This window comes from Rhinolophus hipposideros, assembly GCF_964194185.1.
Source record: "Rhinolophus hipposideros genome assembly, chromosome: 11".
NCBI lineage: Eukaryota > Metazoa > Chordata > Mammalia > Chiroptera > Rhinolophidae > Rhinolophus > Rhinolophus hipposideros.
In genome coordinates, this window is record NC_138057.1 from 33,125,684 (window position 1) to 33,148,969 (window position 23,286).

Here is a 23,286-nt window from a genome sequence, read left to right on the forward strand (position 1 = left end):
AACTTATAATGGGCTAGCACCAATCCCTAGACTATTCTCTGTTTCACTCCCCCAGCTCTGAAGAAGTCACCTTTTCTTTTCTTTTTCTTTTTCTTTTTGTTGTTGTTGTTGTTTAGCTTTTATTTCATAATCATAAACTTAACTCTGCAACCCAGCTAGACTTGGAGTGGGCAAGGAAAATACGAAACCCACGAACTGCAGCGAGAGCACAAAGATTATGGGGTGTTCCGAGCAGATGGGGCAGGGGTGCTCTCCTAACTATAGAAGGAATGGTCTGGTTAAGGGAAAACCAGTCAAATTCATCATAGTTGTCCACAGTCAGCAATGGTGATCTTCTTGCTCGTCTTGCCATTCCTGGACCCAAAGCGCTCCATGGCTTCCACAATCTTCATGCCATCTTTCACCTTGCCAAAGACCACATGCTTGCTATCCAACCACTCAGTCTTGGCAGTGAGATGAAAAACTGGGAACCATTTGTGTTGGGTCCAGCATTTGCCATGGACAGGATGCCAGGACCTGTATGCTTCAGAATGAAATTCTCATCATCAAACTTCTCCCCATAGATGGACTTGCCACCTGTGCTGTTATGGCTTGTGAAGTCACCACCCTGGCACATAAAGCCTGGAATAATTCTGTGAAAGCAGGAACCTTTATAACCAAATCCTTTCTCCCCAGTGCTCAGGGCACGAAAGTTTTCTGCTGTCTTTGGAACTTTGTCTGCAAACAGCTCAAAGGAGATGCGGCCCAAGGGCTCGCTGTCGACAGCGATGTCGAAGAACACGGTGGGGTTGACCATGGCTGAGCGCGGGCAGGTCCGGGCAGCGGCGTCTGGAAGGCAGAAGAAGTCACCTTTTCTACAGACCACCATTCCACTCCACTGAAATCACTCTGTAGAAATTACTGATGGTGTTATTGTACTGCTAGAGTCAATCTAACACATGGCTTAAAAAAGACTGAAAGTTTGACATTCCCATTTGCTCTCCCATTGCATCCCAATCTGGTTTGTTCCTTTAACAAATATCACTGGAGCATCTACTACACACCCAGCCCCATGCCAGGCACTAGGGAGGTTGAAGTGAAAGAGACAAATCATCCTGCCCTCGTGTATAGTTGCATTTTAGTTGGGAAACAGACAATCATAAAGTAAACACATAAACAAATCATTTCAGATAAGGGAAGAACTATGAAGACTATAAAGCAGGGGGGGGATAGAGTGTCATGGGGGAGGAGGGAAGGAGATATTTTAGGTTGAATGATGTAGAGATTGAAAAGCTGCCCTATTTTCTATGACTCTAACCATTGGACTTTGTCAGTGTCCATCCATTACTTCATTCGCCCTTTTCCTCCTCTATCTCTGGAGAGAAAAGAAAGAGAAGGAAGAGCACAGGACAAATGACTGAGTAGTGTTTCTAGGACTGAGTGAGACTAATCCTGACTTCAGATGAAAGAAGGAGAGGAGCCAAGAGGTGCCAGGAAATGGCTTTGGCTGCAGCTGCCAAAGAAGAGAGGATATACTCCGGGAAGAGAGAAGGTGGTCAAGAAATCTCAGTGCTCCAGGGGTAGGACGAAGGAGGACTCAGAGAGGAAGAATGGTGGGCTGGGGTAGGCTGAGAGCAGGGAGGCCTGGGAAGGAAAAGGGACTGTGAGATCTCTGTGATGAATTCATTCCTTCTTTAACATGAGACTGGCCAGCTTGCATGAGGCTTCGCTTTCTTTGATTGGCAAAATGTGTGACAGACTTATTAAAGAAGCACTGGACCAAGGATTATTAACCTAGCATCTTCCGATCTCCAAGAGGTCTTGGTGCAGAATTCAAGGGTCCATGAACTGCAAAGGTTAAAAGGGAGGGGGGAGGAGCTAGACGAAGAACAGGAAGGATATCTAAAAAATATTGAGAGCATCAAATCTTTATTTTCACTAACCTCTAACGAAAATTAAGCAGCTTCGTCAACTATGATTACATCGCTATACAGTTGTTGCAGATACCATATATCTTGAAGTATCATTTTTGCGCATTACTATTTCAAAATTACAATGGGTAGGAGGCCTGCCCCTGGATTTCATTTATTGCATTAATAAAGAAGCACATATATTACTATAGCTCACATTTTAAAAATATTCTGATCACTATATTTCAATATAATTGGCTTACTTTATAATCCTATGCATTCTGTTTCATGCATTTAAAAATATGGTGCTGAGAAGAAATTCAGAAGCCTCCGCAAACTACCAAAGGGGCCAAAACCTCCGGTATTAAACTCTGCCAAGAGCTTGATTGGAAAGAACAGAATCCTTCAAGTCATCCATGCCAGGGGAGCTTGCAGAATTGCCTAAGAACAGACAGGATCACATTTAATTTGGGGCTCCAGGCCCTCGACTTTAGGAGAGATTAATAATAATGATGACTCTCCTCTAGCTGGCTAGGAGTCCTGCGGAGTATTTCATCCTGTAGGTTTGGATACTGTCAGACATTTCAGGGGAAATAGTGCCATCTGGTGGCAGACTTTCTTCCTTCGCTGCACACTTCTGTTTGTCTTGCAGTTGGGAGCATTCACAGCAAAGCACATCAGCGTTCCGAATGGTCAGTGTGCAGCTCCACCCTGCCTCTATCCATGTGTCCAGTCTTGCCAATTCCGCCTGTCACAGGTTCAATGCGTGATAATACTCAAGCAGGATTCCGCCGAATCACACTTTATGGCTCCTTTGTAGAAATGTTCAGCAGGGGCAGTGATTGGCAGTGTTTGAATTCCAATTCTTTCGAGGCTTCAATAATGGTGAAGGTCTCTCTCCCTCAAAAAAGCATTTTCATTTGTGATAGTGCTTGGAGCATTTCAAGTGCAAGGTGCACAGAAGAGCTAGGAAGCCTGTGGGAAAGTCCATTGCCATCGGTCTGGAGGCTTTGGGTGGCATTGATTTTAATGGACTCCCTGGGTTTCTGGCACACTGAGCCTGGATTTGCTTCCATGTTTTGGTCAACTTGCCCTTGTCACTTGTCCTTGTGTCGTCAATTGTGATACTGGCTCGTCACCTGGACTTTGCTACTTCTTCTCACCTCCCTGACCATTCCTCCTGACTTCTGCGGCTCCCTCGCTGGCCTTCCCTCACAAACTATAGCAACAGCCTTCTAACTGGTCTCCCTTTCTCCACCCGAGTCCCCCCGAGTTTATTCTCCACACGGCAAAGAGAGTGGTCCTGTAATGACACAAGTCAAATCATACTATTCCTCTGCTCAAAATCCTTCTCGCTCAGAGTGGAAATAAAAGCCTTCACACTGCTATACTACAAGGCCTTGTAATCCGGCCCACAGATAACTCTCTGACCTCATCTCCTACTGCCTTCACCCTCGCCAACAATCCTAGCCACTTGGCTCTTCCTCTAACAAACCAGGCATGGCTCTGCCTCAGAACGTTTGTACTCACTCTTTCCTCTGCCTAACACACTGTTCCTCCAAGTACCAGCATGTCTCATTCTCTCATCTCTTTCACAAGCCAGAGACCTATACCCAGTCATTGTTCCAGTTTTCTCCATATTACATGTGGAGAAAACCATCGCACATTATATGTATTACATGTATTCATTTTGTATTGTCTTCTTCATCCTGCTAGAATATGATCTCCATGAAAATAGTGATTATTGTCTGTTCAGTTTATTGTAGTCTCCCTAATGTCTGAAAAAGTGCCAGTCACAGAGCAGAAAAATCCCATTTTGTAAGCTGCAGGAAAGACTCATATTTCCTGCCATCAGATCACACTCCACCGTGTGGATGGACCCTCTTTCAAGGCCTGTAGTGAGATCTATCCCCACCCGACCCCCCACCCCCAGACTTTCCTGACCTCTGAGGTAACTGGATGACTCACCTTCTGAGCTACAGCAGGTTACTCTGTTGCTTATAGTCTAGAAGCAACACCCTGATAAGCAGAGTGGCCCAAGTCTGCTTTTCATGTCAAATCTGAACCAACTTTGGGACACAAAGATCACTAAATTAGAACTAAGGTTACTGTGGGCGAAGTAACAGTGTACAAGTGGACAATGCTTGTGTAAGATGGCTGCGCTTTAGTTTCTCCTTGAAAGCTTTGGAAAAATAGCAGTACTTAGACCTCTCCACTTAGGGCTTCTGACCACATTAGTTTGAGCTGGAGGTTCAAGCATAAGTATTTTTAAAAAGCTCCCCGGTGATTCTAATGACTTTACGACTGACACGGCACTGCGCGTTACTGAATGTACTTCTCACGGTACATCCATGTGACAATTGGGGTGGCCGGTGTTTTTGTCCCCATTTTACAGGAGCCCCAAGAGGATGACTTACTTGGCAGCCAGGAAGTCTAAGAGCTAAGGTTCAAATCCAGTTCTAGCCCCAACTCCAGGGCTTTTCCCCACCAGAATATAGCAGCGGTCATCCCGACGTTAGGTTGTATATCCAGGCATAACAACCTCTACTTCTCCTTAGTAACGTATTTCTAACTGCAGTTTATTGTCTGTCTTCTCCATTGGGCTGCAAAACTTGAGAACAGAGACCAGGCGGCCTTGTTCACACAGAGCCTAGCACATTCTAGGCCCTTCACAAGTTATTTGTTGAGTGAATGAATGAATGAACGAATGAATGAGTGAACACACGAACGCAGCCATGGTGCCATTAGTTCTGCCGTTCTCAGCAAACTCATGGTCGGTTCTGCTTGTCCTGCTTAGGTGGCTACATTGCCCAGTGAAAGTTACAGTCACATACTGGTTTTATTCCAGCGACATCTGAGCTCACGTTTTAACCCAGTTCAGAGGAGCTTCCAGGAACCTTCCTTCCTTTTCCTTAGAACATTTCTGCAGCTAAAATACTGACTGAGGCCGTGGCATGTAGAAATTAAATTTATATCTGTTCACAAATCCCAAAACAGCAGACTTGTCATAAGTAGGTCTCAGTAGAATAAGTCTCTTCTGTAACAAGTCAAAGAGAAAGGAAGAATGATCTTCATTAAGATGTTTCACCAATTAATTTTTTTCCGGATGTATCTAGTGGCTCCCTACAAACTGGAAAAGGCCCACCACCTCCAGTCAATGATGTTATAGTCACATTACCAAGCGTGTGACTGGAGCTTGTGGACAAGTGTTTCTCAGCTTCAGCACTATTGACTTTTGGGGCTGGATAATTCTTTGTTATGGAGGCTGTCCTGTATGTTGTAGGACTATAGCAGGATCGCTAACTATCCATTAAATTCCAGACACACACACACACACACACACACACACACACACAAATGACACACACAGCCCCCTCCCTATCCCACGATGATTCATTTATGTCAACTTGTCTGGGCCACACTGCACAGCTATGTTGTCAGACATTATTCTGGATGTTTCCGTAATGTTTTGTTTGTGGGGTTTGTTTTTGTTGTTGTTTTTTGGATGAGAGTGGCATTTAAATTGGTAGACTTTGAGTAGAGCAATTTGCCCCTTACCATGTGGGTGGGCCTCATCTAATCAGTTGAAAGCCTACATAGAACAAAAGACCTCCCTGAAGCAAGGAGCAATTCTGCTAGCAGACAGCCTTCTGATCTGAGCTGTAACATCAGCGCTTCCAGCCTGATGGCCTTTCAACTTGAACTGCAGATACTGGACTTGCCAGCCTCCGTAATCACATGAGTCAATTCTTGAAACTCAGTCTCCGTGTATATACACAGATCCTATTGATTATGTTTCTCTGGAGAACAGTGCCTAATATCCCAGTATTACCGTGTTTCTCCGAAAATAAGACCTACTCCAGCAATCAGCTCTAATGCGTCTTTTGGAGCAAAACTTAGTATAAGACGCAATCTTATTTTACTATAAGACCGGGTAATATAATATAATAAATTATAATATAATATAACATAACATAATATAAAAAATACTGGGTCTTCTATTAATTTTTGCTCCAAAAGACGCATTAGAGCTGATTGTCCAGTTAGGTCTTATTTTCGGGGAAACAGGGTAGTATTTCTTACTCCCCAAAATGTCCTCAGGTATTGCTGAATGACTCCTGTGGAGCAAAATAGTCTCCGTTGAGAACCGTCGCTATGGACAGATGAGGATGGCATTCCTTCAGGGCACAGTTCCTGGAGAAGTTGACCTGGCTAGAGTAGTCTGGAAGGTAGAGGAAGCAGAAATATCTCCTGGGAGGTGTTTTCTGTATGTGATTTGGTTGGAGTTTGTCCAGGCCTACCCTGACAGCAGAGGTCTCAGAAATCTCTGAAATAGTTGAAGCTAAGACTGATCAACCCTCATCTTACACCATAAAAATCCTCTCATCTAGAAGAACTGTCTCATATTAATATATGCTTGACTCTTACTTCAAAGCAAAATAAAGGCAAATCAGCTTTGAATCCAGTCCTTACAGGCGCGCACATCTATAGGGCTCTCTCTCAATTACTCTATGTTGAAAAATAAAGTATTGCTTGGAGAAGATGAGCCATAAAGTAGCTCAGTCCATGCAGACGTTGGATGCTTAGAGGACACCTGAGAGAATCCGTTTTCTATTTAAAAAAAAAAAAGGCAAAGAAAAATAATACAGTCATTATTCCTGTGTTGTAGGTTTGAATGTTGTAAGTCCTTCCAAAAACAGTATTGACTCCCAAGGTGCCTGTATTGATGACCGAGATATTTCCATCAGAGGTGAATATGAAGACTTTATTCAGTGAAATGTGACAGTAAGAACGAACAATATTATAAATGTATATATTATTTCAAATATGTACATGTCACTAAATACATATTACAAGGAGACAATTGGCTGGTTGACTTCTATCTATAAAGTTGAAGTGACGAAACTGGCCCAGGGCACTCTGGGCCAGACTCTCGCTGGCAGAAGGAGGAGCCCTGTGTAATGCAGCATATATGGTTATTTGCTAAGGCAAAAGGATCACAGGGGCAATAGTCCTCTCTTCTAGCTTCCTCTTTCCTCTGCTTTTCTACTCTACCTTTTTCTCCACTTCCCTTTGCCATTCTTCTCATCTTCATCCTCCGCTTCCTTGTCTCCCTTTGTCTTCTTGTTCTCCTGGCTTTGCTTGTTCTCTCTCCTACCTTCCTCATTCCTTTCAAGTATATACCTTTCAAACATCTCCATCCCCATGCTCATAGGTACCCGGTCTTATTCCCATATCAGATTCTGATGAAGGAAGTGAATGTAGAGGAAGAGGTGGAACAATCCATTCTTTTTATATCACTAAGAATGTCAGCGTGTGGAGCCGACGCAGACAGACACGCATGGGGAAAGTTGTGCCCAGGATAGTTCCCACCATGAACTTGGCAAACAGCATTCATTGCCTCCATGTGAATCTCAAAATGGGGCTCCCCAGCCCATAATTTCAAAAAAGTAAAGGTTGTATCTTGTTATTCCTTCTACTGCAGGGATGAATTTGCTGCGAGAGTCAGCATTTTTTTCTTTTTAAGTCAGATTGATTTGACTAAGCTCCCACCCACCAGGGCTAGTGAATATTTTCAGTTGGGTTTCTGGGAGCCCCTCCCTCACTCATGAATCATAGAGTGCTACAGAACTTTAGCTGCCCGTGAAATTGAGGAGTGGGGGGGCCTTTCATCTTTAGTTCATTATGGAGCCAAGGCAATGCCCCTTCCCCAAGGCCCATGACCTTCCAAGGCAGGTGCTTCTGCTCCACCTTAAATTACCCCACATTCCAGGAGTCCCACCCTTCTCCCCGACCCCACTTCCTCTCCCTGCCCCTCACCACCGGATTTTGTCCTTTTAACACCTGCAATGTTCTCCCTTGGAGATTTCACCTCCAGTCTTCCAGGAGTTCGGCTTTCTTCTTTTTTCCTTCTTCTCCTCCTCCTCCACCCCCTCCCCCTGCCATTTCCCCTCCTTCTCATTCTTCTTTTGTGGTGATGTGAGGAAAGGGGAAATACCTTTCATTCTTTTAGTTACAGCTGTGAGAATGAGACTAAATTAATACCTCAGTGAATTATTTTCCCATGAATCTATTTTCTGATTCTTTTTTAGACTTTGGTGAGTTTTCCCAAAAGCTCCTGCGTGAAATATTTGAACAAACTATTAGGTTATACTTACCTTATTTTTTTATCTCAGTTATTCCTAGGTATTGTTTCTTGGTTTGCATTATTTCTTCATGATTTTTTTCTTTTGTTCCCATGAAAAAGACAGGATGGTTAAAATGAGCAAGTCTGGAATTTGGATATATGTTGTACAATTCTCCCATGAAATGTATTTATAAGCTTTATCGCACCTTTCCACAAGTCCTTTCCTAATTTACAGGTGTAGGTGTTTTAAAAGATTAGTCTTATGAATACTTATTTTCCCTAATGTATTAAAAAGAATGTATGTGGGTCCAGGCCAACTTTTTATTGAGGTTAACTCCAAAGTCATTCAATGGCCAGTCACTTGTTGCCTTATAAGGCAATGCTTGCAATTATTCCTATGTAAAACTCTTAAATTGTGTTCCTTCTTTCACTCCCTGTTGTCAGCACATTGGTCTGGACCCACGTGACTCCCTGTTTAGGGGACTGAAATAATCCAGTTAACTCCTAGCTCTAGCAGTCCTTCTAGTAGGCCGTCCGTATCCCCCACCCTTACTTCTTCATTGCACATGTCTGGTCCCCCTTACCAGCAGATGCATCTTCTTTTTTTGAAATTTTATTGGGGAATATTGGGGGACACTGTGTTTCTCCAGGGCCTATCAGCTCCAAGTCGTTGTCCTTCAATCTAGTTGTGGAGGGCGCAGCTCAGCTCCAAGTCCAGTCGCCATTTTCAATCTTCAGTTGCAGGGGACGCAGCCCACCATCCCATGTGGGAATTGAAGCAGCAGCCTTGCTGAGAGCTCGTGCTCTAACCCACTGGGCCAACGGCTGCCGCTCCCCGCCCCCAGCAGATGCACTTTTGTCTAAGAGCTTCTTTGATGCCACCAAATGCCTTCTTGTTGCACACGTGATAGGTTGGAAGTTCTGGGAAACCACAACCCTGCCCTCAGGAGCAGCCCTCAACTCACGACTGGTGGGCGTCATGTATAAACACCCTAGCTCCTACCTCTTGGATGGACTATCTCTGAGGTGTATGTTCCATACTGGCTCTCTGAGTTCCCCAACAGGATTAATCCCCAGTTACCCACAATGGTAAATAGCTTGACAATGAACCCTTTGTTGGCTGCCTTCTGTTCCCTGTCTCTCTCCCCCAGTCCCATACTGGTAATTTCCTGGCATAACCCCCCAAAATCAGTTATTTTCGCTTGAATCTGTTCTAGGGTTGACTTCTGGAGGAGCTCACTGTAGGACACTGCCTCTCATGTTTACCCCCACAAAACCACTTAGGCACAGTCTTGTTATATTGTACCTTATTAATTTCAAAAAGATTTAAAAAAAAAAACCCAAACTTTGCAAACATCACCACTTCCGCTCAAAAATCACTGGCAACTTCCAGTGATCATGCATAATATATGTACCATCACTCCGAGCTTGTTTCTTTATTTGTGATGTATTTGTGATATAATAATACTATACAGAGTTGTGGTAGTAATTGGCATACTAAATATGAGAGATGCTCTAAAATTTATCAAATGCCATACAAAAATTAGTCAGGATTAGTTGGTTGGCAAATATTCCGTCCTGCTGCTGAAAATGGGAATGATGAAGTTACATAAGACTAGCTGCTCCCTGGGGATAAAGGATGTGAATATCAGGAAAAACCGACAAAAATGCATGTATCATTACAGTGACTTTTATAGAACCAATCCCTGGGCAATAGAATAGCATGATCATACCTACTGCACGTATTCATTAATCCTACAAAAGCTTATTGTTCTCATGTAAGTCGTCATTTTTCTCCCCTGCTCAAAATGCTGAGATGTCTCCTCTTTTCACTCAAAGTCAAGTCCAAAGTACTTAAAATGGCCTAAAAACTCCCTTCACTGTCTGCCAACCGCTCCCACCCTCCTTCTGACCTCGTTTCCTGTTATTCTTCCGTAGTGGACTCCAACCACACTGCTCTCCTCCCTTTTCTCAGACACTAGTCATGTAGACTGATTACTTCTGCTTCGAGTCCTCTGCTCTAAAGGCTTCGCTCCCAAATATGTTTAGCAAACTTCCAAATTGCCCAGGTCTTTCCTCAAATCTCTCCTCAATGAGACCCACTCAGACCACCCTATTTAATTTTGTATCCTGTCCACCCAACCTGGCTCTCTCTTTACCCGGCTTTTCTTTTTGTCTTTTTCTTTTTAACTGTAGTACTTCTGACACATCCTGCAATGCACTTGTTGTTTGTTACTATTTGCCGTTTAATGGTAGAGTCTTACTTTTGTTGACTAATATATCCCAAGTACCTAGAACAGTACCTGGGACAGGGTAGTCGATGAATAAATACAGTTGCTGAATTTGACTTAAGTTCGTACTGTATCCTAGTGAATACAATGCTGTACTTCCTACACTTGTGGAATTACAGGCTAGTGATGACACTCACTTAACAAGTGTATTGACAACTAAGTATGTGCCAGGCAATCTGCTCAGGCCCTGGAGATATTACAGCAAACAAAAGGCAGTTTTCCTGTTCTAATACAGCTCATTCTTATTAAATGATATAATAATGATATTAAAATTCTAGATTGTCATTTTAGTATCCCTGTCTCTTGGACAGACACCCAGAGTGCCCTGAATCGCACATACTAAATCTCAGTACTAAAGTGTATTAAAACGAACACTGGATATGTGTAGCTCCCTCAAACCAAACTTCTACTTTCAATGCTGTCATATTTTGACTCAAGAGTTTATATAATGTATTGTCCAAGGTGATTTTGGGGGGCTCTATTGCTTTGAGTTGCTAAATACTAGATAATACATCAATGAATACATGGCAGAAATTTTTCTTGTCCCCCAAAATATTAAAAGCACAGGGAATTTGGCTTCAAAAACCCTGAGGATGGTTATGGTTTTTTTGTCCTGGTCTTGCCACTAAACTAGTATGACTGTGGCAGGTAGAGGGTGTACCCCTCAGGTCTCCCTTCAAGATAGAACCTACTGGAAACATGAGAGGTGTGGTTAGCTCAAAGCCTCCAGCTCTCACACCTTCATGACCTACTGCATTATTCAAACCAAGGTCACAGTCTCCCAGGACTTTTCCAAGCCAACAACACAATATGGCTGAGGTATAAAATCTAGGACTTTCCAGCCCAACTTTCCTGCCCAACTCAGGACTCTTCTAATGTCCATCTTTGCTTTGACACTCCACACTAGCCTGCCCAAAACTTTCTCAGAACCTTTCTCTAAGTCTCTTCCTACAAATTTCTTCTTTCCCACATCAAAGGCCGAGGGTCTCCCATTTACTCCATTCCCTCTTTCCTTGATCTTTCACAGGCTATTCCCTGCATACATCTCTTATATTTCTAACTCTATCTTTGCTTTTGCTTCCCAGAAAACTTGAAACAACACAGTAGGTACCAGGAGTGGTTCCAGAAAGCTGTTAATAAGGTGGGATTTTGAGAGACTGGATCACTCACCATGGCTGGCAAGGGTGATCACCATCCAAAGGTATGTAGGGCACAGCTAGTCCTTGGCACCAGATTGTTGCTCAACTACTAAAAAAAAAGTCACCACTCATGACCAGGGGGCATCTGATGGAGAGAAATGTCCTTGCCAGTGCAATGGTTCCGGCATTTGGAAGTTATGGCGGGGGGTGGGGTGGTACGCTCTATATAAGGATGGTGGAGTGGGAGGATTGCTTGCAGAGTGATAATGAGAACTGGAAGCAGTCAGTTAAAGGCTAGCGGGAGAAGCAGCGGTGTCTTTGGAAGCTTACAAAGAGGACAGTATGATAAGCAAGCACAAGATTTCAGAAGCATTGAATCTCCTGAATCGTTTACATGCTCAGGAGAGGTGGTCTGCTACACTGAAGGCAGTGACCTGATTGGGCGAACCTGAGACCCTGAAATATGAGATCTGGGCTCCACTAACTGTCCTGCACACGCAGAGCTTGCAGAGGTGGCCCGCACCTCCTTATTGAGAGCTAGACTTACCTTGTGCAGGAAGACACTGCAGAGACCTGTGTGTGCAAGATGACACCTGCTCCCCCAAACCCCTGCCCCCAGTGCCTCTCCTGGTGACCAGGCCAATAACTAGGGTGAAATCCAGCATAACCCAGCTAAGGACACGCTGGGCCTGCTGAGTGAGGAAAGAGATTATACCCCAAATGACCTGCAAGAATTGGCCAGCAAATACCATCAAGAGCAGAGGCGTACCCAGGGGCTTGACCAGCAGGCTGGAAGGTAAAAGTGAAGGAGCAGAAAAATACTGACTTGGGGCCACTTTCTTGGAACATGGTGTTTAACACCGTGGTGTGAACCCCGGCAGATGGGGCAAACACACCGGCTTCGTTCCATAGCCTGGAGAGCCAAGGTTAAATGCCTAAGTTGTCATAGCAGATGGTTAAATACCGTAGGATGGAAAAAAAAGGTGGGAAATAGGATCTTCCTTGGAATGAACAACAATATTCATTTACAGTTTTTTACCAGGGCTGTTAGCTCGCCTGCCTTCTGTCTCAATATAGTCCGACGAGATCGGGGCCATCTGGGCAGCACACTGATCCACTACATCCGTAGCATAAAGACACGGCTAGCATGCTAGCGACCTGGGTAAGAGATGTGTTCCAGAAGGTAGAAGACAAACCCCCCAGAGATTCAGGGAGAGACCACTTCCATAAGCCTTTCAGGAAACCTAAAAGCTAGGACTAAGAAAAAGGAAGTGCACATTTTTAGGGTCGGGGCACGTTAGGACGTCCACTCCAAAGTGAAGGCACATTGCCACCTCTTGCATTCCCTCATACAAAGAAAGAAGTGCCATGCCTGGTGGGCCCCTGGGTTCTGGAGGCCACATAGTCCACTTCTAGGAATCCTGCTCTGGTCCATACTCCAAAGGACATGGAAGGCTGCCAGCTCTGAGTGGGGCCTGGGTCCGGAAGGAGCTGTGCAGCAGGTCCAGGCTCTAGTGAAAGCAGCCTGGCAGACCCGGGGGGTGGGAGGTGTCAGAGGTGGGGAAAGACGCAGGAAAGCCCAAGTAGAAGGATCACAACACAGGGCTTTGAGGTGCTGGAGCCAGGTCATGGCGTCATTTGTAATGAAGAGTGACACACATCTCAGAAAACAGCTCCTGGCCTGTCACTGAGCCCTGACCCACAATGCTTGACTAGAGAGCACCGAGGACCACCCATCTGGGACTATCCATTATGAGCTGAGGTATGTCTTGCCTGTCAATTCATAAAGCCAGATGGACCCAACAACAATCCACTGTAAGATGGAAATGGTGCATCAGGGATTGAGCCAAGGAGGATGGGGGGGCATGAATTAGCTGCCTGCAAAGGGAGCCCAGATTTCCATATCGCCCACATGATAGCACCAGCCCCCCTTCCTCAGCTCTCACTTAGGCCGTACAGCAGCGTGCCATAGGCAGCGGAAGGAGGAAGCAAAGCCCAAGCAGAGTTTACAGATGAGGTGGCTCAGTATGTGGTTGTAAGCTGAACCTAAACAGCAGCATTGCAGCTTCATTCATGCTGAAAGACAACCGAGGGGAGGAATCTCCCTGACAGGCAGGCAGTGCGCATGGTCATCCACTTTATGTGGAAGGAGAAGTGGCCCACGGTGAGAACATAGAGAGATTCCGAATCATTGGCCAACGGCCCAAACAGCCGGTCAGGGGCCTGGAAGGAAAAGGACAATGGGCGATGAGGAGGTCCAGGGTAAAGGCGTGTGGGTGGACATATGGGAGTAGAAACAAAATAGGAACATGTTCACATGTTAATACCCATCAAAAGACATTCACCGTGAACAACCACCACTGAACAACCAAATAGGCAAAATGGCTCAACCAGTTGGCATTAGTCAGCTTTCAGCACTGGGCACTCTGAAACTGGCATGATGGATACGTGAATGAGTTGCCACAATGCCAGAGATGGAAGCTACACCTGGGCCCAATGGCATAAACTTCCACTTACCAAGGCCAGTCTAACTACTGCTTCCTCTGAAGTAGAACGTGCCAGCAACAGAAACCATTGCTGAGGTTGCTGAGCCCCTGACATAGCACTGCGTATTTCCCAAAGAGACCAACAGGCCAGCTACTGGTAAGCTGATGCCATCAGGCTCCTTCCATTCTGGAAGGGCCAGCAGTTTCTCCTTGTAGGGATAGAGTCCCACTCCAAGTGTATGTTCGCCTTTCCTGCGTAGAGCCTCAGCCAGCACCACTACCCAGAAGCTAATGAAATGCCTGATGCGCAGGCATGACTCCTACGTAACATAGCATCTGAACAGGGGACACACTTCACAGCACAGTCATAGGACCTATAAGTCATATCACAGCCTGCGCCATCCAGAGGCAGCCAGCCTCATAGAGCATCGCATTGGCCTGCTGGAGCACCAGCGTGGAGGCTATAACCTGCAAAATAAATAAGTCAAAATCAGAGATCTCTATATGAGGCTGTAAGAATAGGTCTGGGAACCAAGGGGCAGAAGCAGGAATGGCTCCAGTTACTGTCATTCTCAATGACCCTCTTATAACCCCTCAGCCCTGGGTTCTACAAGGTTAGAGGTCCTTGTGCCAAAGGGGACACACTCTTGCCAGGGGCTAAACAAGAGTTCCATTGAACCATGGATGCGACCTAGACATTTTGGACTCATCATGTCCAGGACCAACAGAAAAGAGGAGTCACCATCTTGGCAGGGGTGATTAACTCTTATCACAAGGAGAAAGTAGGCTGCTTTTATATGATGCGACCCTGGAGGGATAAGGGTAGAGCCCAGGTGATCCACCTAGGTGCCTCTCAGTACTCCTTAGCTCTCACTGGAACTGTCAGTGGACCTGAGTAGTAACCCTTGCCTTAGACGGGTATGATACCAGGGTCTCGGAACCCTCACAAGTGAAGGTGTAAGTCACCAAGCTAAGGGTGAGCCACCGAAAGCTGCCAAGTTCATAGCTGAGTGTGAGGTGAAAATGGAATGCATAGTGTGGGAAGGAGATGATGAGTATCTGCTGCAGCTCTAAGGAGATTATAGTTCATCTCACTGATCTCCCGCTTCCTTAGAAGAGAGCCCCAGGAGCGATGGAATAGCTACTCTCCTACCGTGGATAGGAAAGTAGACCTGTGCTGTGCAAGGGGTGCTCTGGTGGCCATCAGAGTGAACTGCCCTGATCTCCATTCAGGAGAGAACCTGTTGCAAGACACGTAGTTAGCTGCTGACAGCCTCCCATGGCCACAGCTCTGTGTCCCCCTCAGCACTTATGCTGAGGTCATGCTCTCCCGGGGTTGCTCCCAGCCAGTGACTGAGCACTGAAGGGTACTAGAGCCAGGCCATTCCTATCCTATTGAGGCCTCCTTCCGTGGGCAATCTCTGCTCTGGAGCTCTATGTTGGCCTAGGCGAGACTTTCTCAGAGCTCTACTGTAGTCTCAAGATCTTTCTACCATGTCCTTCTTCCTCCCGTCTCCACCTTCACAAGTGTCAGAGCCGTATTATGGCGTGAGGCTCTTCCCACTTACTCCTATTCCCTCTCTCCTCATCTTTCACAGGCTTTTCCCCAGGAAATTTCTTAGCTTCCTAATTCTATCCTGGCATCTGCTTCCTGGGTTTAGCCTTGTTGGTTAATCTTCATCTTAAAAGGAGGAAAAACATTGGGTAGGTAGGTAGAAGTGGAACATCACTGTAAGTCCTGACTAACTTTCTATAGTTTTAAAAATAAAATGGGATAATTAAAAATTATTAATATGCTTACTTATCAAGTCTATTACTCATAAATCAAGAACAAAAAAGCCAAAACCAGTCACTGCTTTCCAAAGGAAATACAGTTGGCCCTTGAACAATGCATGGGTTAGAGGCGCCAACTCCTGTGCAGTAGAAATCTGCGTATAACTTTTGACTCCACAAAAAAGTTAACTATAGTCGCTCCTCAGTATCCAAGAGGGATTGGTTCCAGGACCCCCGATGGATACCAAAAAACAATGAATGCTCAAATTTCTTTTTTTTTTTTTGGCATATGAAAATTTATTACTACTGTATTTTTACCATCGAAATTTATGATCTTGGTCTTTCCTTCTTGCCTTTGTATAAGGCCAAAAGAGAGACACTGGCTACTTTGACAACCTTAAAGCAGACTCCAGGAATGTCACCAACAGCATGACCTTTGCGACCAAATCCAGCAACCAGAACTTCATCATTTTCCTCAATGAAATTCAAACAACCATCATTGGGTACAAAGGCTGTGATTTTTTTGCCATTCTTGATTAGCTGGACCCTGACATACTTCCTGATGGCAGAATTTGGCTGTTTGGCTTCAACCCCTACTTTTTCCAGTACGATTCCCTTCGCGTGGGAAGCGCCTCCTAAAGGGTTGGCCTTCAGGGCTGTGCCCAGATGGGCTTTCTTGTACTGTTTATCGTGCCACTTCTGATCCCGTCGGTGACTTCGGAGCTTCCTGGCAGTACGAAGACCGCGACACGTGCCCATCCTGCCGGCACCACGGGCCCGAGCAAAAGAGCTCAAATTTCTTATATAAAATGGCATAGAACAATGCATACGTACCTCTGATCAAGCCTAAAAACATTTAAACAAAAACTTAAACCAAAAACATGTTAGTTCTCATTCTAGCTAAAACCCAGAGCTGGTACATATTGCTTGAGTTTTGTTTTTACAAAATCACAGTGCAATTTAAGGGCTCTCTGTATACAAGATAATTCATGGGCTCTAAGTGCTATTAACTAATCTTGATTTTTATTTCTCCATCACACGCTGACGTAATCTTGCATTAAAGCTAATACTTTATACTGCCATCAGATAAACTTTCATTTTTGTCATACGACTTTTCTGCTGCCCCTAATAAGCATGTCACCAAAGATAGTAAATTAGGACAGGGTCAATTTTGTGTTTACTAGACAGCAACCAGAACATTATAAATATGCAGTTAATGCTTAGATTATATTGTGTAGTACACTTTTTAGCAAATTAATGGTATTTAAAAATATAATCCTCCCTACTGAGAAGCAGTTCATTTTTATTAACGGTAAATGTGTTGGCAACTGCTCCATTTCCATGGATTTATGATTCTAATAGGTTCTGAAAATAAAACCCAATCTTTGCCAAAATCTCACTTAGGCTTAATATCATTAACATGCCCTTTATCCCTGCTCATGCATTTGGGAAACAGAAACAACAGCAATTAGTTAAAAATCCATTAATTAGAACTCCAAAGAACTGATTTGGGAGAAGGAAGATGTGTGGGAGCTGATACCTAACACACTTTATTTTTATGGAAAAGAGAAATATTGCACAAAATCATGAGGAATTGGGAAAAAGCAAACATTTTTCAGAATACATTTGAAAGTATATAGTTCAGATTTAAACCATTTCCAGTATCTAATGATGTTAAAGTACTACAGGAGACCTCAAGCAACAAGAAAAATTACAGTTATGTCCAAGACATTTTACTTACAGAAACAAATGTATCATATATTTAATTCTTTAAATCTCGTGACTGCAAAACAGGGATCAGGTTACAGGGTTTAATCCTGAGTTAACTAATCAAATCAACAATTGGAGCGCCATTCCTTAAACAATTGGCTCTTAATTTTAGCTGCATGTTAGCATGATCTGGGGAACTTTCCAAATTCTCATTGCCCAGGCCCCACTCAGACTAATTAAATCAGAATTACTGGTTTTGCTTTTTGTGTTTTAAACTCCCCAGGTGATTCACCACCATGGATACTATTATTATTTTAAGTTTCAAACCAGATTAGTTTAAATTACAAATTAAATCTCTACTGCTGGATGGAAGTGTATTTGCCAAGTGAACTTTAATTTTACTAGAGTACTGAAAAAAAGAGTGAAACCCAAATGCCTGGTTAACATTATATCTGATGGTCTTTCAGTCCTGGGGTGGCCATGTGATCTAGTTCTGGGCATTGAAATAGAAGGGGAACCTTGCTGCGTCTTTTCCTTCTGTGATAGAATAGTGGCCTATTGGGTTAAAAAAAAAAAATTGGGTTTCATCCATTTCTCCATTCTCCTAGCCCTGAACTCTGATATAATTCCTGAAACTGAGAAGTACACCTTGCAATCAGAAAGCAACAGTGAAATAAGTCAGACAAAGACAAATAGCATATGTACGATCTCAAGTATATTTGGAATCTGAAAAACCAGAACTCAATAGAAACAGAGAACAGATTGGTGGTTTCCAGAGGTGCGGGTGGGGTGGGGGGGGGGTTGGAGGGTGGGTGAAGGTGGTCAAAAGGTACAAAGAGGAAAAAACTGAAAGCAACAAGTGGGAGAATGAAGTCAACACACCGAGCATGGTGGAGCACAGCGACTGAAAGAATGAGTCTTTGATGATATTGTTGAGTCACTGAACTAGAGCAACCAACTACCTTCAGATTTTTGTGTGAAGCAAATGATTGCTAAAGCCACTGTTAGCTGAACTGTCCCATTCCTTTCAGCCAAAAGCATCTCTAATGGATTCAACTTGGTTCTCTCTCTCTCTAGCTATAAATTACTCAACATTTACTATTGGTGAATAACTTTACAGTTATCATTTTTGAGTCGGAGTAGCTCCCAAAAGGTAAGTGCTGTTATACTCATTTTACATGTGCAGAAACTGAGGCCCATACAAATCAACTGTCTTGTCCATGGTCACACAGACCTGGGATTCTAAGGCAGATTCATGTGATTCCAAGGCCAGTCTTCTTAATTACATTGTTATAAACCTCTTGGATGTGTACAAGTCTAGTTGCTCTGATTACATTGTACGTTGTATCATTCAGGAAGAACATTTCCTGCTTCTAGGAATATACATAATGCTCAACATTTAGATTATTAGATATTGGAAGAATTGCTGGGTTTAATTTGGTTAACTGCCAAATTACAGGATAGCAACTTTGTTGCTATTCTACAAAAAACCATGATACTTTCAACTCACTCCAAACCAATAAAGCACTCAAGTGAGTCCCCTTTTTCAGCACAAAAGACTTGATACATCACATTATTAATAATAATCTAGGACTTGGATACGTGATCACTTTTTTCTCCTGGCTGAAAAGGCAAATGAGTAAGTAGGGTTTTGACGTATACGTTCACGACGGCTCTGTGGTTGTCGGAGAGGGTACGGGACGCTCCGATCTGCCACCTGGAAAATACTAATATGTCCGTCCAGGTTCCGTGTGGTGCGGTGTTTCTCTGCAGGTTTTTGTTTGACTCGCATGTACCATACCATTTGACTGACAGGCACTGCTGATGTGCTTCTAGTAATTCTCGTTCCTCTTCTCTCCTCTCGCGCATTCACTGGGGAATTAATGGGTTAGAGAAGCCAGTCCGGAGGCAGCCATGTTGTTTGGAGTCAGGCTCACTGGATCAAAGCTGCATCAAATGAGGGTAAAAGGCGTACCGAAGTCTCATGAGACTTAAATGAGATGAAATGCAAACATAATACTGTGTGCTGAGCAGTGGGATGGGTGCCTGGAAAACAAACATGGCCCTGCCCGCAAGTTCGGTGAATAACCGGTTTCAGGCCAGAAATAGTATGAGACGGGGCACACAGTAAAAATCCGATGCTCGACACACCTGTGGCCAAGCCCCAATTCCCCCACGTTCCCGGTGGCCCTCCCAAACACGTCAGCGTCCCAACCCCCACAACCTGGGCAGTGACCTCACTTGGGCAAAGGATCTTGGCAGAGATAATCGAGGACCTCTAGAGGAGGTCAGCCTGGATTATGCCAGCGGGCCCCCCATTCGATGACAAATGGCCCTCTAAGAAGACACAGAAGAAAGTCCCCTTGGAGACAGCGGCCGGGACTGGAGCCCAGCGGGAACCGGAAGGGGCACAGGCCTCTCCCCGGAACCTCCGGGAGGCGCCCCACCTGGACCCCAGCTTCAGTGCTGACGTCTAGCCCTCGGTTTGTCAAAGAATAAATCCTCTTGTTTGGCGCGCCCACACGTGTGGCGTCAGCTTCATCGTAGGGTGGCCTAACTGCAGTCTCCTTCTCTGAAGAGGAAAATGGAATGAACGCCGTCTAGAGGACGGGGCCGAGGTCACAACTGGCAAAGGTTTATTGAGCGCCCATCGTGCCCGTTCACTGAATTAAGCGCCTTCCGTGCATGACTGAGCTATCTCCATTTTATCCATCAGGTACCCAAGGCTCAGAGAAACTGAGTCCTTTGCCTAAAGCCATACAGCTGGCAAGGGGAGAAAACGGAGAGTACAATGGAAACCAACTCCCGAGATATCCCTTGTTTCCTCCGCGCTAGGCTGCCAGAGAGGATGGAAATCAACGCACTCCCTCAAAAAAACTTCAACTACGTTAGCAGTAGTTCAGGCTCCAGGATTGACCGCGCCAACCAAGTCTCGGCTTCAACGATTAGCCCTCGCGAGAAGCCGCCTCTCTTTCCCGGCGCGGAAACGACAGGGTTAATTACGTCACTTTCCGGAGCCGCGAACGCTTCCTCGCCCGACGGATGCTCTCAAGGGCCAAAACCCGCGTGTGGCTCACGCTTCTTGCCTCTCTATGAAAACGAATAGAAGCGGACCAATCGAAAGGCCGAATTCGCTAATCCCCACCCCTTAACCCCAGCTCCGCTGCGGAAGAAGAAAGAAACGAGGGCCTAGGGGCGGGGCTAGGGGAGGAAGCGGAAGCGGCGGCCGGAGCCGGTCCTGCGCCTGCCTGGGCCACACGTGCGCGGTGAGTGCGGCGGGCCTGGGCTCCGCTCCTCGGAGAGGTTCGCCCCAGGCGGATCGCTGGAGGGGGAGACTTCTCTCAGGGCGGCCGGAGAGGGTGGAGAAGGTGTTCGCCCCTGTCACTCGCTGGGCAACGTACTGTGGCCTTTTCTATTGTGGGAGTCTGGCGATTGACGGGAACCTGGCGATGGGGGCGCGTTTGCGACACCTCCCTGCCGCGTTGCTCTGGGAGCGCTGGGTTCGCCTGAGTTACCTTCACACTCCAAACTCCGGGCCCGTGCTGGTTGCGTTCCGCCTTTCGGTTGTACGTTTGGCAGAGCACCGCCGTACGCCTCGTCCGCGCCAGGTGCCCGGGTTACAACCTGAAGGTCCTGGTGCGGTTGCACGTTCTGAGCCCCGGGATGGAAACGAACTGGGTCCGGAGAGAGAGGGCAGGGGGCTCTGAAGCTGTGCCTTTTAAGCGGAGACCCACAGCCTGACGAGAGGCTCCCCTGAAATCTGGAAGCCCCGGGGAAACTGCGCGGAAGGAGGAACTTGGGTTAAGTTCCTCAGGTGGCAGCTGTGCAAAGGGGACCGTTGGAGTGAACTAGGTACAAAGTAAAGGTGGAAAATAAAGTTAGGGGTGAGGTGGTGCGAGGTTCTTGAGGGTTTTGAAGGCCCTGGTAAGGCAAGTTTAGATTTTTCTCTGCAATGGGAAAACATTCCCATTTCTGTTCCCGTGTTTAGAAAACCGTGAAGGGCTTCCACAAGCAAGAGGGAAACGTGGTAGGTCGGTCCTGGTTGCCTTTAGAAACTGTATAATGTGGGTTAGTGTTGATGATGTGGTTGGAAACGATACTGATGGTTTGGATTCCAGTGGTGGGAGTGGAGATCAAAATTGGAAGGTTAGAGGTGTTTTTTTAAAGGGGATTGAAGAATTACTGAAGGACTGCATGTAGCCCATGAGAGAAGAAAACGTCGTAGGTAAATCCTAGGTTTCTTCCTTGAGCACTGAGACGCCTGATGTACCGGTGGCCGAGATGCGGAAGGAGGGGGTGGGGAAAAGATGAGGCTGTTGGGGCGTGGTTTGGAGTGGAAGTAAAGAAGAATGTCGTGGACTTGCTGAGCCTGTGGTGCCTGTGAGACGCGTAACCAGAGGTGGCAGGTGGGCCGTTAGACACAGGTCTGGAGCCCAAGGAGAAGATCCTAAGAGGGAAAGCGTAGAAAGCCATTGGATTGGATGAGGTCACCTAGAGAGAAGTGGAGAGAGGGAGGAAGGCGAGGCATGCCGGCATGTACGGGTCAGGTATTCAACGTCTGCTACTTTCAACGCGCAGTGGTAAGTCTGCTGAGAGGAGTTAAAGATCAGTCCCACGTCCCTCTGTCTCTAGGAAATCTCTGCTGTGTCCCTTCACAAGGCACAGTTGAGCTCTCATCTCTGTGGCCCCCCCGGACACTTTATATATACTCGGTTATAATGCTTAAATGCGTTGTGTTTTAGTGTACTGCTTGTCTCCGCTAGCATACCACACTTTTTCTTTTTTTTTTTCCAACCCAATAGCTTTGTAGTACATAGTGTGTAGGCAGTCGATGCATTTCAAGTCCAAGGTGTTAAATTATAAGAAGCCCATCAAAAAGTGCCATAGGAATAAGAGGGAGCGTCGTTTGGGAAAGAGGAGAGGTGTATGGAGAAGAAATTATAAGAAATTGTCATCAAAGCTGGATTTGAAGGATGGGTAGGATTTATATTGATAGAATCGCTTTAAAGTTTGGATCCTAAAAAAGAATAGTGAGGAAGTAAGTTTGTCTCCAGTGTGGTATATGGGTTGAGGGTAAGTTAGGACCAAATTTTGAATGGCTGTAAATGCTAATCTGAGTTTGAAATTTTTCCCTGTAGGCCATGGCAAACTTTTGAAGATTTTAAGCAGTTAAATGACATGAAATAGATGTGTTAATAGACGATTTAATCAAGCAGCAGCAGAGTGGAACACAGGAAATTGGATCTAACAGCAAAAAAACAATCTGAGCAAGAGATAAAGAGCCTGAATGAGATAATGGAGGAAAGGGGAAAAGAGGAGACAAATCTGAGAGACACAAAAGTGATGTTTGGATATGAAGGTATAGGGTTCCCAAGCAAATGCATTTTGTTAAGTGAAAGAAGCAAGACCCAAAAGGCTATATATATTGTCTGATTCTATTTATATGACATTTTAAAAAGGCACAGAACTAGACAGGGGATCAGGGCTTGCCGGGGTAGCCAGGAGAGGATAATTAGAAAGGGGCTCCACGGGGGACTTTTTGGGTTATGCAGCAGTAAGGTGCTGTAGTGGAGGATAAATGGCTCTATGTGTGTCACGTCAGCCCTGTACACCAAACACAGTGACCTTGACTGTGCAGATGAAAAAATAAGTCAACCCACATATCTGGGACTGGAACACAGACTGTGACAAAATGAACCTAACTGGTACAAACATAAAATAACCTCACTGAAAAGGTGGTGGGAAAAGAGTTACGTAACCTAAGTAACTGGAAAACTGTTGAATGGATTATGTGAGGGGGAACAAACAAAACTGTTAATACACACTGTACTGTAGTTGGTAAATTGGTATCTCACGGAGGTGCAGGTTAGC

The 23,286-nt window shown here is 45.2% G+C and overlaps 2 protein-coding genes and 1 pseudogene across 5 annotated transcripts in view; 1 reads left to right on the plus strand and 2 right to left on the minus strand.

Annotated features, from left to right (window-relative positions):
• Positions 1 to 280: 280 nt before the first annotated feature.
• LOC308504837 (peptidyl-prolyl cis-trans isomerase A-like) lies at positions 281 to 833 on the minus strand (annotated as a pseudogene). Its single transcript has one exon. The product of its transcript is annotated as a peptidyl-prolyl cis-trans isomerase A-like (transcript).
• Positions 834 to 16,021: 15,188 nt separating this feature from the next.
• Positions 16,022 to 20,375, minus strand: LOC308504935 (small ribosomal subunit protein uS12-like). The gene has a single exon (XM_081066466.1). It carries the CDS (start codon positions 16,531 to 16,533, stop codon positions 16,033 to 16,035), a length of 501 nt encoding a protein of 166 aa, XP_080922592.1. The 5' UTR covers positions 16,534 to 20,375; the 3' UTR covers positions 16,022 to 16,032.
• Positions 20,376 to 20,618: 243 nt separating this feature from the next.
• Positions 20,619 to 23,286, plus strand: part of PUM3 (pumilio RNA binding family member 3) — a 39,406-nt gene continuing 36,738 nt past the window's right edge. The window contains exon 1 of one of the 3 annotated variants that reach the window (XM_081065261.1): positions 20,619 to 20,681. The gene's annotated coding sequence lies outside the window, so the exon portion shown is untranslated. Of the gene's footprint in view, positions 20,682 to 21,769; positions 21,996 to 23,286 lie in introns of those variants that run through there. The other 2 variants (XM_081065262.1, XM_081065263.1) reach the window with 2 other exon arrangements.

Coding starts and splice junctions, on each gene's coding strand:
- LOC308504935 (XM_081066466.1), bottom strand. CDS start 16,533: ATGCATTGTTCTATGCCATTTTATATAAGAAATTTGAGCTCTTTTGCT.